This window comes from Ceratotherium simum, chromosome 29 (genome assembly GCF_057802395.1).
Source record: "Ceratotherium simum simum isolate JZ-2026a chromosome 29, ASM5780239v1, whole genome shotgun sequence".
NCBI lineage: Eukaryota > Metazoa > Chordata > Mammalia > Perissodactyla > Rhinocerotidae > Ceratotherium > Ceratotherium simum.
In genome coordinates, this window is record NC_141928.1 from 7,980,216 (window position 1) to 7,991,484 (window position 11,269).

General features: G+C 59.2%; 2 protein-coding genes across 3 annotated transcripts; one reads left to right on the forward strand and one right to left on the reverse strand.

Moving 5' to 3' along the window:
* Positions 1-552: 552 nt before the first annotated feature.
* SPOUT1 (SPOUT domain containing methyltransferase 1) lies at positions 553-7,974 on the forward strand. 2 transcript variants are annotated; one of them, XM_004423543.3, is made up of 12 exons: positions 553-601; positions 1,218-1,263; positions 1,544-1,669; positions 2,924-3,083; positions 3,318-3,407; positions 3,521-3,570; positions 3,785-3,915; positions 5,124-5,196; positions 5,300-5,398; positions 5,893-5,995; positions 6,150-6,297; positions 7,207-7,974. In XM_004423543.3, exons 1-12 carry the CDS (start codon positions 566-568, stop codon positions 7,372-7,374), a joined length of 1,230 nt encoding a protein of 409 aa, XP_004423600.1. In that variant the 5' UTR covers positions 553-565; the 3' UTR covers positions 7,375-7,974. The 2 variants fall into 2 exon arrangements, with proteins under 2 accessions (XP_004423600.1, XP_087275091.1); XM_087418965.1 differs by lacking the exon at positions 553-601 and adding an exon at positions 764-786.
* On the reverse strand, positions 7,364-10,591 carry ENDOG (endonuclease G). Its single transcript, XM_014781959.2, has 3 exons — positions 9,928-10,591; positions 8,676-8,785; positions 7,364-7,703 (listed from the first exon to the last, which is right to left on the reverse strand). The coding sequence occupies exons 1-3, from the start codon at positions 10,435-10,437 to the stop codon at positions 7,421-7,423; spliced, it is 903 nt and encodes a 300-aa protein (XP_014637445.2). The 5' UTR covers positions 10,438-10,591; the 3' UTR covers positions 7,364-7,420.
* Positions 10,592-11,269: the final 678 nt, after the last annotated feature.

Here is an 11,269-nt window from a genome sequence, read left to right on the forward strand (position 1 = left end):
ATAATGTATCAATATTGGTTCATCAGCTGTAACAAATGTACACACTGACACTAGGGGAAAGGGAGCAGGGAAGAGGCGTTATATGGGAACTCTCTGTGCTATCTGATCGATTTTCAGTAAACCTAAATCTGCTCTAAAAAACAAAGTCTGTTAAAAGAGGAAATGAACGAATCTGTAAAAGAACTGGATTAAATTATCTCCAAGGTCATTTCCAGCTCTGAATCACACTCCACACTTTATACAGGGTCCCCATGTATAAAACCAAACTGAGGTTTGAGTGTCGCGCTCCTCCGGACGGCTCTCGAGTCGTCCAACGGTCCAGGACAGCACCCAAAGTGCTGCCCATTCTGCCACGAGGCGGGCGACGAGACCCGCTCACCCGGCGCCGGCGCTCCCCAGCCGCTGCGCCCAGCCGGGCCGGGCCGGCCCACGCGCTCTCGCAGCAGCCCGGCGCCTAGGCCTCGCCCCCGCGCTCCTTTGGCTCTCCGATTGGACAGCTCGGAGGAGGTGTGGCCGGAAAGCGCGAGTCTGATTGGCTGGGCGTAACAGAAGTCGTGCGGCGAACATGGCGGAGCGCGTGAGGAAGCGGCCCTGCGGCCCGGTAGGTGGCGGGATCCGGGGTCCGGGGTGGGACTGGGGGTGGGGGTGTGAGAACGAGCCGCGTGCGGGCCCGTGGCGGGGGAAGGCCGCGCCCTCCGCTCCCGCTTCTCGCTGATCCGGGGCCGCAGGGCCCAAGGTGCCGCATGCTCGTGGCCGCGTGCGCCCCTGCCCGGATGAAAACCGAAGGTGGGAGCCGGGGTCTGAGCCAGAGCCGGGAGCATTGTCGGGGGCCCTCGAGGCTACCCTAGCCGGGCCCAGATTCAGGAACTAGGACCCTGCTCGCAATCCCGAGCCCTTTCGTGGCGTATCTCTTCGGACTCCCAGGGTGACAGTGGGCAGGTCCTGTTCCCCTAAGCCTCAATTTTCTCTTCTCTCCAGTGAGAACTCATTCGGCAATTTACTGAGTGCTTACTATGTGCCACGCTAGCGCCTAGCACTGGGGTACAGCAGGTCCCTGCCCTCGCAACGCTGTCCCTGGGGCAGCAGCGTGTGGGGGTTCCCTGGTTTCCTCACCGCCCCCATTTAGAGGGAGGAGACAGCTGTGGAGCAGCCAGTGGGACCCCTCCCAGGTTGACCGTTCAGCCTCACTCCTGTACCTCTTCCCACTCCTATTCCAGTGTGAACACGGGCAGAGAGTCGAGTGGCGAAAATGGAAGCAACAGAGTAAGTAAGGGGCTGGGGGTGGCGAGTGTCTGTGCTCTCCCTTCCCCCAGGCCATTCCAGCAGTGCACAGCTGAACCTTAGGGAAAGCCACCAAATTTGTTCCCTCTGGGTCCCACAGCACTCAAAATGGGGAGGAAGGGGGCTAGAAGTCCTTGGAGGCTCCTCTGGCTGCTCACCCAGCAGCACTGGGGAGCCCAGGCTGACCCTACTGAGAGGACACCATCTCCTGGACTTCTCCGAGTCCCTCTTCCCTCCACTGATTGGATGTCCTCTCATCCAGAGAAAGAGGAGAAAAAGAAGTGGAAGGATCTCAAGCTGATGAAAAAACTGGAGCGGCAGCAGGCACAGGAGGAACAGGCAAAGCGCCAGCAGGAGGAGGAGGCAGCTGCAGAGAGGGAGGACCGGGGTGAGCCGCCTGGGCCCTGGGCAGGGCCAACAGTGTTGTATCTGGAAGGGACCTTAGAGACCAGTGGGTCCAGACATCTTGTCCTGATGGAGAAACTGAGGCACAGAGAATGGGAGAGACCTAGAAAACTGAGTGCTAACCTCCCGCTTAGGTAGATTTCAAGCCTATAGAGGTAAAGGATCGAGCCTCGTGACAATGCCCCCAGACCTCGTTATCCTAATGACAGTTATGTTTTACTTTTTTATTAAGAACTTTAATTTCATTTTTCACTTAATTATTTTGATTCCATAAGAATGCCTCTTTTTTTTCTCATCAACTAATACATACTCAAAACAAAACCCCCCAAATACAAAAAAAACTATAAATAAGAAAGGAAAAAGTCCCAGCAAACATTGCAGTGCAAGTTTTTCCAGACGTTATGTTATACCTGCTTAAACACATGGAGAGAGAGGTGTAGATACGGTTTTACAAAAGTGAGACCACCTGATCTGCGTGCTTCTGGACCTGGTCTTTCTCGTCCCACATTGTGTCCTGGATGTCCTTCCACATTAGTATGTCTGGGTCTACCCTAACAAACTGTATCTTTTCTCCTTGGCCACACCTGACGCTCTGGAGGGTCAGGGCGCCGTATCGTACCCTGTAAGCCCAGTGGTTACCAGTGATGATGGTGACATTGGGGACAGCAACTGAGCATGTCTGCTATCTCAGACATTGGGGAAGCCCTTTATGGGCATTATCTCATGTGGCTGTCTTTGGATGACTCTGGGAGGGAGAGTATGATGGTCCCTCTGGAGCCAGATGTCCTGATCCCCCGTCTCAGTTGTCCTGCCTTTTGTGTGACCTCTCTGGGCCGCAGGTTCCCCATCTCTCAGTGGGGATCATGGTAGTACCTACTTCCTAGGGTTAGTGGGTAAATGTGCACACATAAAAGCCACTCACTATAGATTTAGCTCTCATTATTCCCATCTGACAGCTGGAGAACTGAGGCAGTAAGGGGCAGAGCCAGGATGTGGACTTAGCCAATGCTAACACCCCCTAGCCTTACCCAGTGGTCTGCCCTGCTCATGGGAGCCGTGGCGATTTTCCTCCTGGGGAGATTGAGGCCAGGAAAGGGGAGTTGGATCTATTTTGCTGATCTCAAAATTCCTCCCAGTGGGGAAATTCTCTAACTCTGGGCCCTGGGTTTAGAGGAAGGGAGGGGAGAGCATGACCCTGGCCTCTCAGACTGACCTGGAATACCCCTCCCCTCCCCAGGGCGGCCCTACACCCTGAGCGTGGCCCTGCCGGGCTCCATTCTGGACAATGCCCAGTCGCCAGAGCTTCGCACCTACCTGGCCGGCCAGATCGCCAGAGCCTGCGCCATCTTCTGTGTGGATGAGATTGTGGTGTTCGATGAAGAGGGCCAAGATGCCAAGTGAGGGGCCATCTGACAGGTCCCTGGGGCTCAGGGAGGAGGGAGGGGCTTCCAGGATTGGCCTAGCTTCACCCTTTGCCCTGCCTACTTGCCTGGGCTGAGAACTCTGCCTGAAACACCCCCATTGTGACCCTAGTGGATAGAGTTGGAAGTGGGGGCACTACAGAGGTCGGACTGGGTGGAGGAGCTCTGAAGGGAACACAGTAGGTTCTTGAGCCCTCTCTTTCTCTCCAGGACTGTGGAGGGAGAATTCAGGGGAGTCGGCAAGAAGGGGCAGGCGTGCGTGCAGCTGGCCCGGATCCTGCAGTACCTGGAGTGTCCACAGTAAGGGGGTGAAGGACAGACTTCCCTGGGCAGGAGGGAGGGGTGGTGGAGGTGCAGGTCAGGCCGGAAGTGGCCTCCCCTGGGAACTTCCTGAGCTCTGCGTCCTTCGCTAGGTACCTGAGAAAGGCGTTCTTCCCCAAACACCAGGATCTACAGTTTGCAGGTAAGGCTGGGGGGCCTGACCCCTGTCTCCCATGGATTGCCCCCGGACCCTGAGAAATCGCTGTGCAGTTGGGAGAACAGGCCCAGGCGGGCAAGGCCTGTGCCTGGTGGGCAGCAGCAGGTCTGGCAGAGCTGGCACTTGGACCAGGGTTCCCGGCCACAGCCCTCAGGTGCTTTGGCATCTCCCAGGCTCCTCCTGGTCTGTCCCCTCACAGGGCTCCTGAACCCATTGGACAGCCCTCACCACATGCGTCAGGATGAGGAATCTGAGTTCCGAGAGGGCGTCGTAGTGGACCGGCCCACCCGGCCAGGCCAGGGCTCCTTTGTCAACTGCGGCATGAAGAAGGTAGTGTGGGAGGGTGGGTGGGGACACCCTTCCCAGACGCACCCTGGCTACCGAGGGCAGGCAGGACAGGTGAGTGGGGAGCCCTGGACCAGGCATCTCTGCCTGCCAGTCCCCCATTGATGTAGATTTGGGCCAGAGAAGTGCCTAAAATGAGACTCTCAATAGATAAACCTAGGAGCAAATTTACTGTTTTTTTAAAAAGCAAATCAACAGAAGATAGTCCTTATGCTAAAAACAAAACAGATGTACCGACCCCGTGGCTTAGCGGTTAAGTGCGCACGCTCTGCTACTGGCAGCCCGGGTTCAGATCCCAGGCGCGCACCGACGCACTGCTTCTCCAGCCATGCTGAGGCCGCGTCCCACATACAGCAACTAGAAGGATGTGCAGCTATGACATACAACTATCTACTGGGGCTATGGGGGAAAAAAATAAGTAAAAAATTATTAAAAACAAAACAGAAGCCCACAAAAACAAGTTTAGAATCACTCTGGGGCTGCTCTAGTGTGAGGCAAGGCGAGCTGGGGATTGGAGCGTTCGTTTACCACCTGTTCCCTCTCAAGTCTGCTAGAGTCAGAGGAGAAACATTTACATGTGTGGGATCCCCTCCCCTCAAAAGAACAAACCAGAAATAACTGGCTAAAAGCAGACCAAGATGACCCAGACACAGATGAAAGGAGAGAACGAGAAACCCTCAAGAGGGAGAGAAAGGGCCCTGTCCTGGACTCAACAGTTGGCACAACTCGGGAGCGTCGGTCGTTATTCCTCACAGCTCCCGCGGTGTGCGTTTACTTCACACCAGACCCTGTGCAGTGCAGCAACAGCTATTGTTTATGGAAAGTTTTCTGTTTGATAGATGAGGAAACCTGAGGTTCAGAGGGGTTCAATGACCCGCTTAAACTCCTACAGCTAGTAAGTGGCATAGCCACCAAAAGGTAGAAAAGTGAGATTTCACCTACTCATGAAATATTTACCCCCTACTACGTGCCAGGCCCGGAGCATTCATTTTTTGACCCGTGTCTCGTGGTCATTTTGCATGAATGGTCTCTCGTGAGCAGGTCTGATGCAGGTGCCGGGGTTGGGGGTCAGGGGTGAAGGTTGTTGACCTGGACCCCTTAGGTCTGTTGTCAGCCCCACAGACATCTGGGAGAGCAGTGACCCCTGCTGGTCCTGCGGGGAACAGCATCACTTTCTTCTGGCTTTTCCCCAGGAGGTGAAGATTGACAAGAACTTGGAGCCCGGCCTCCGGGTGACGGTGCGACTGAACCAGAAGCAGCTCCCAGGTGTCTGCAGGCTTCCCCTGCCTGGCCAGGCTGAGGGCTTGGAGCCTCCTCCACCTCCTTGTCCCCTTGCCCTGTCTTCACAGCCTTTCTGCTTGCCTTCCAGAAAGCAAGACCTACCGTGGAAAAGTCGTGTCATCACAGGACCCTCGCACCAAAGCTGGTCTCTACTGGGGCTACACGGTCCGACTGGCCTCTTGCCTCAGTAAGGACAGAGCTTCCTCCTATGAATATTTCTCCTCTCTGTCTGGGAGCCTTGCTTGACCCAAAAGGCAGACCAGGGTCCTTGTCCTACTAACTTGCTGTGTGTCCTGGGGCAAGTGCCTTTCCTTCTCTGGGCCTTGGTCTCCCTGAGTGCGCTGCCTGGAATGCTGTTGAGACTTCTGAGGAAACGTATCGTGACTGATTAATGATGTCTGCCCTGGGGTTGGGAATGGGGGCAGAAGGACCGGATAAGGCAGAGGTGCGCTCAGAAGCATCCTCAGGGCTCCTTCCTACCCGCCCTCTGCACTGTTTCCCCAGGCGTGGTCTCTCCCTCCTCAGTCCCTGACTCCCCGGGAACAGTGGAGGGCCTGGATCTGGCTTCCTTACCTGAGTCCCCTTCTTCTTCCCCCCTCCCCACTGAGTATACACACACACACAGCCAAGCGGCTGTGGCCTGTGGGGAGCAGGACCCCTCTGAGCTGGCCCCACCCCCAGGTGCTGTGTTTGCTGAGGCCCCCTTCCAGGACGGGTATGACCTGACCATTGGGACGTCAGAGCGAGGCTCAAATGTGGCCTCCGCCCAGCTTCCCAGCTTTAGGTGGGTACAGGCTGGGGCGGGGCCAGGGACCAGCCTGGTGGGGGCAAAGCTGTACAGACTGGGCCTCTGCTGTGTACGGGGACCGAGAGCTCTGGTGGCGGCATTTGGTGTGGGCTTGATGGGCAGCCAGTGATCCCCCTCCTGTGGGTGCCAGGCACGCTCTCGTGGTGTTCGGGGGCCTCCAGGGGCTGGAAGCTGGAGTGGACGCCGACCCCAACCTGGAGGTGGCCGAGCCCAGTGTCCTCTTCGATCTGTACGTCAACACCTGTCCCGGCCAGGGCAGCCGCACCATCCGCACGGAGGTGAGCCCGCTGCCTCCCGCCTCCGGCCCCAGGCTGTTCCCTGGTTCAGCCACCAGCCCAGGGCCAGGGCCTCGGGGTCTGTCTGAGGGGTTGACACTCTCCCTGCCGCCCACCTGCCCAAGGCTGCCCTGAGCCAGCCTTCTCTGGGGATGGTCTCCTCACCCCCTCGGCCTCTCGCCACATCACACGTGCAGCAGGGACAGGATATGGGAGCTGGGAGTCAGGAATCCTGGGTGCTGGTGCCCGGCCAGCTGCTCCTAGCCTGGATGACCCTGGAGACCCCGCCCGTGCCTGCTCTGGCCTCCGTTTCCTTAGCTGCTCGCCCAGTGTTCCACTGCCTCATGTGTGACTGTGGTGGGCAGGGCAGCCTCCCTGCTGGGCTTCACTGGCACCTCAGTCCTGTGGGGGACAGTGGGTAGCCAGCTCTGAGAGCCTTAGTCGTGGGCATCTGTGGAACCTGGGGTCAGCAAAGAATGCCGTGCTGTGGGCACTTTGCTGGGGGAGGCTCTGTTGCTTCCGTCAGTCTTAAAGGATGGTGACTAAACAGATGGACAGCCCCAGTCTACCTGCCCCCTAGGGCCCTGCCGGGGCCAGGTGCCTGCAAGCCTGCCAGCTGCACCTTCCCAGCAGGAACCCCGGCTCCCACCCTTCCAACACCTGCACTGGGGGCTGAGAACTTTCTGCCCATCGCCTCCCCTCCCCTGGCCCTGGGAGGCAGGTATGATTAGGATCATCCCCATTGCGCAGAGGAAGAGACTGAGGAATAGAGAGGTGAGGCCTTTCCCTGGCAGGATGAAGCTGGGCCTTTCTGTAACCTACCAGGCAGCAGACCCCGACGGGCTGGGTCCTGGGTGGTCGGGCACCCACCAGCCTCCCAGGCCCCAGCCCATTGCTGCGCTTCTCTTCCAGGAAGCCATCCTCATCTCCCTGGCTGCCTTGCAGCCTGGCCTCACCCAGGCGGGTGCCCGGCCCAGTGAAAGGTCCTGCCAGACCCAGGACAGTGAAGAAGCAGCGGTGAAGCCAGAGGTTCCTGCGCGTCACCTGGGACAGACAGCCAAGACTTGTCTCCAAAAATAACCACCTTTAATACAAGCCATCCCCCAGTCTGGCTGGGCTGCCGCCCTCACTTGCTGCCTGCAGTGATGGTCTTCAGGCTGCCTGCCCGCGCCAGGATATTTGGCACAAAGAGCAGCCCTGAGGCCCGCTCAATGCTCTCGATGGGCACCAGGAAGCGCTCCAGCGGGATGGCCTCGTCCACAGGGGCGTTGGGCATCACATAGGAGCGGAGTTCGATTTGCCCGCCCACCGCCTCCAGGATCAGCACCTTGAAGAAATGGGTGGGCACTGCCACATGGTTCTTGCCGATTACCTGGTACTTCACATAGGACTTCCCATCAGCTTCCATCCTGCGGGCAGAACCAGGCACACATGGCCTTTCAGGGCTCCCAGGGGGTCTGGTTGGATCCAAGGCCACCATTTCCAGGAAGCCTTCCCTGACCTCCAACTTTTGTCAGCCTGCATGACTGGTCCTTCCGCATGAGGCGTCTGTGCCCTGCTTGGCTCCCCCAGGAAGCTGGGAGCTCCCCACAGGGTAGAGATTCACTTTCACCCTGTCTTCCTCATGCCCAGCACTGGGTGAAGCAGGGTGGCTGGTGGCAATAAATGCTGCTGAAGGAATCAGGCCTTCTCAAGATTCCCATTCGTCCCGCACACGTGACCACTGTGTCTCCCCGTGGAGGGTGAGCACCAGGGGGGCAAGGCTGGGACAGCTGAATTCCCAGCCCCAGCACAGGGGGCCTGATGCACAGTGGTGCCTGAACACTGGAGGGGGACTTCCGGGCTTCCCCCAGCAGAGTCTGCTCCATCTCAGCAGGCCATAGGAGGCACTTGCTAATTCAGGGTTATCAGTGCCCCAGCCACCGCCTCAGCCAGCCCATAGTGAGCCCTTACTAGGGTGACATCCACCTTCCTACTCTGTCCCCTAATAGCTAGGAGGTAGGTAACTGCATTTTCCCAATGTTAGAGGAGAGGACGTGAGGTCATTTGCCCACAGTACCGAGACTAGGCGACGGGGCCTGGGCTCCATCCCAGGCCTGCAGACTGGGAGCCAGCTGCTCTGCCACAACCCACTGCCTCCCTCATGCCCGTCTTCAGCGGGCCAGAAAAACCATTGAGCGTGCCCGGGGGCGCTCAGTCCCTTCTACCGGCAGACAGGGCTGCAGAGGAAGAAGCGTGAAGGCTCAGGGTCAGGAAGATGGAGTGGTGACCTGGTGGTGCTGGCACCAAGCCTGGGGTAAGCCTGGGCAGGGTGAGTGGCAGGAGGGGGCCTCTGGTGAGGGAGGCCCTATTGTCCCCAGGGCCCCCAGTTGTAGCCTTACCTGGGCAGGAAGAGCGGCCCCGTGCAGACATAGACGTTTTGGTAGGCACGGGTCAGGCTTCGGCTGTACTTCTCCAGGTTGTTCCAGGCGTTCTGGTTGAGGTGGGGCACCTGGTGGGAGAAGTGGGGCTCAGGGCCTGTGGCTGGGACCTTTCCTCTCTGTCAGAGGGGCTGCCCCAGGCCCTGAGGGGCGGGCACTGGCACCAAGCCAGGAGATTGGTGGTGGTGGGGGGGTAACAGAGGGAACAGGTTAAAGGAAAGGAGAGTCGCTCCAGGCCACCTGGCCATGAGGGTAGAGTCCAGATAGAGCTCAAGGGGGAGCTAGCTCACCCCCATCTAGCATGAGAGGACTAGCACCCCAGGTTTCAAAGCCATTTCTCAGGTCCATAGAGCCATACGAAGGAAAGGGACACATCTCCTTTCAAAGAGAGAAACTGAGGCCCGCCCCTGCCCCCAGGGGCTCATGGGAAGGCCAGCTCACCCAACCATCTGTCCTTTCCTTTTCCCAATCAACCGCGTGCAGAGCACAGCTGGGAACATAGTGAATCTGCCGGACTCCATCACTTGGGCTCTCCAGTCCTCAGTATGGTGTCGAGTTAGATGTGTGGGGGACTGTGCTGCTGGGAGCACAGAAGTCAGGTGCAGAGGCTCAGACCCCACGGGCTTCCCCCAGAGCCCCACATCAGTCTCCACCCACTGGGTGCCAGGCCCTGCTTCGAACAGGGCTAGAGGTAGGGTGGCTTGTCCAGGGGGCACAGTGACTGCTACTAACAGCCGACTGACTGCGTGCCAAGTAACTTTCCTTTTACTCCTGGAAGGCAGGCAGGGGAGGACAGTGGCTAAAAGTTCAGGGTCCCCTAGACAGACTCCCTGGGTCTCCTCTTGCTGTGTGACACTAGGCCAATCACTCTGCCTGAGTCTCAGTTCCCTCATTATAGCTAACATTCGTTGAATGCTTGCCATGGGCCAGGAAGTGTGCTCAGTACTTTTATATGCATTGTGTCTTCAGTTCCTCCGCGCTACTGCAGGAGATAGGTGAATAACAGTTTATCCCCATTTTACAGACAAGGAAACTGAGGCTTAGGGAGGCGCCCAGGGCCCCTGTGTTAAGGTCAGCCTGCAGAGCAGGTGCTCGCGCCCCAGTGCTCCGTCCCTCCCGCCTCGGGCGCGCGGGGTGATGACCGCGAGCGCGCACCAGGCAGCTTCCCCATCCTGCAGAGGGGCAAACCGAGGCTCAGAGAGGGAGGCGCTACCTGTGGCGCGACATTGCTCAGGTAGAAGGTGTCGTCCATGGCCTTCTGGCTCCAGCGGTGGTTGGCGGCGGCGGCGAGGTGGCCGCGGTCGAAGCCGCTGCCGCGGTAGTCGGCGTTGGTGGCGCGGTGGTACGCGTGCACCGAGTCGTCCTCGCGGAAGTCGCACGAGCGGCGGTCGCCGTCGCCGCGGAACCGCTCGGGCCGCAGCTGTTCGACCACCCAGAGCGCGCCGCGGGTGCGCGGGTCGTAGCACAGCACGTACGACTCGCGGCTCTTGAGCTGCGCCAGCCCGGGCAGCCCGTACTTGGCCAGCTCGCCGGGGCCGCCGCCCGCCGGGCCCCCGGGCAGGGCGGGCAGGTCGGCCGCCGCCGCCACGGGGAGCACGGGCAGCCGGCCCAGCAGCCCCGGTGCCGCCCGCGCGTCCGCCCGCCGCCGCCACCGCCAGCTCTCGGCGGCCGCGCCCAGCCCCGCGCCCAGCGCCAGGGTCAGCCCGGCCCGCAGCGCCTGCATGGCCGGGGAGCACGGCCGGAGCGCGGGTGGAGGGTGAGGCAGGGCGACCCGCGGCGCCGACGGAACGCCGCGACTTCGGGCGTCCGACCCGCGAGGCTCTTAAAAGGGCCGCGCCGGCCTGCAGGGCCCACAGCCGGGAAAGTGCCGGGTCGGGGCGTGGGAGGGTGGGATGTCCGTCCCCTCTACTAACTGACGCTCCGAAGTACTTGGGACTCCAACAGACACAGTCGGGACCGGCTCGGAGTGGACGGCTCGGCGCCCTTTCTTTGCCCTTTTAAGAAGCGGACCTGAGGGGGGGGAGGGCAGGACACCGCCGTCTAGGCTCGTGATTGGCCACCGCCAGGCCCGGCTCCGCCCCGCCCCGCCCCCTCCCGGGTCTCCACCGAGGGCCCCTCCTCCTCCGCGCCTGTGCAAAGAGCTTTAACTTAAAGAGCGCCAAGGACACGTGAAGCACCGGTCTAAAGCGCTTCCATGACTACTTGATTTAATCCTCAAGAGCCCCGAGAGGGAGCTCCTCGATGGCAGAACAAGGACAAGACCCCAGGTCTGTCTGACGCGAGTCTATCCTCCTAACCATCACACCATAAGGCAACAATTCTAGGAGACTGGCAAAGATTTTAACACCCAGCGTGAGGGCAACGATGCAGGTGGCCGATGCTCACTGCTGGTTGGAACAGAAACTGATACCAGAAAGCAGCCTGGCAGTGTATATGAAAAGCCTTAAAAAGGCTCATACCTTTCATCCCACCTAGGGGACTGAGCTGGGGAAATAAACTGAGAATGCGAGGATTTCAAACACGAGTCTTCCCCACAGTATTACTTATGATAGAGG

Coding starts and splice junctions, on each gene's coding strand:
- SPOUT1 (XM_004423543.3), top strand. CDS start 566: ATGGCGGAGCGCGTGAGGAAGCGGCCCTGCGGCCCG. Junction 3,571..3,784: donor CCAGGATCTACAGTTTGCAG/GTAAGGCTGGGG, acceptor GTCCCCTCACAG/GGCTCCTGAACCCATTGGAC. Junction 5,197..5,299: donor GAACCAGAAGCAGCTCCCAG/GTGTCTGCAGGC, acceptor CTTGCCTTCCAG/AAAGCAAGACCTACCGTGGA.
- ENDOG (XM_014781959.2), bottom strand. CDS start 10,437: ATGCAGGCGCTGCGGGCCGGGCTGACCCTGGCGCTGGGCGCGGGGCTG. Junction 8,786..9,927: donor TGAGCAATGTCGCGCCACAG/GTAGCGCCTCCC, acceptor TTCTCCCACCAG/GTGCCCCACCTCAACCAGAA. Junction 7,704..8,675: donor GGGCCGCTCTTCCTGCCCAG/GTAAGGCTACAA, acceptor TTCTGCCCGCAG/GATGGAAGCTGATGGGAAGT.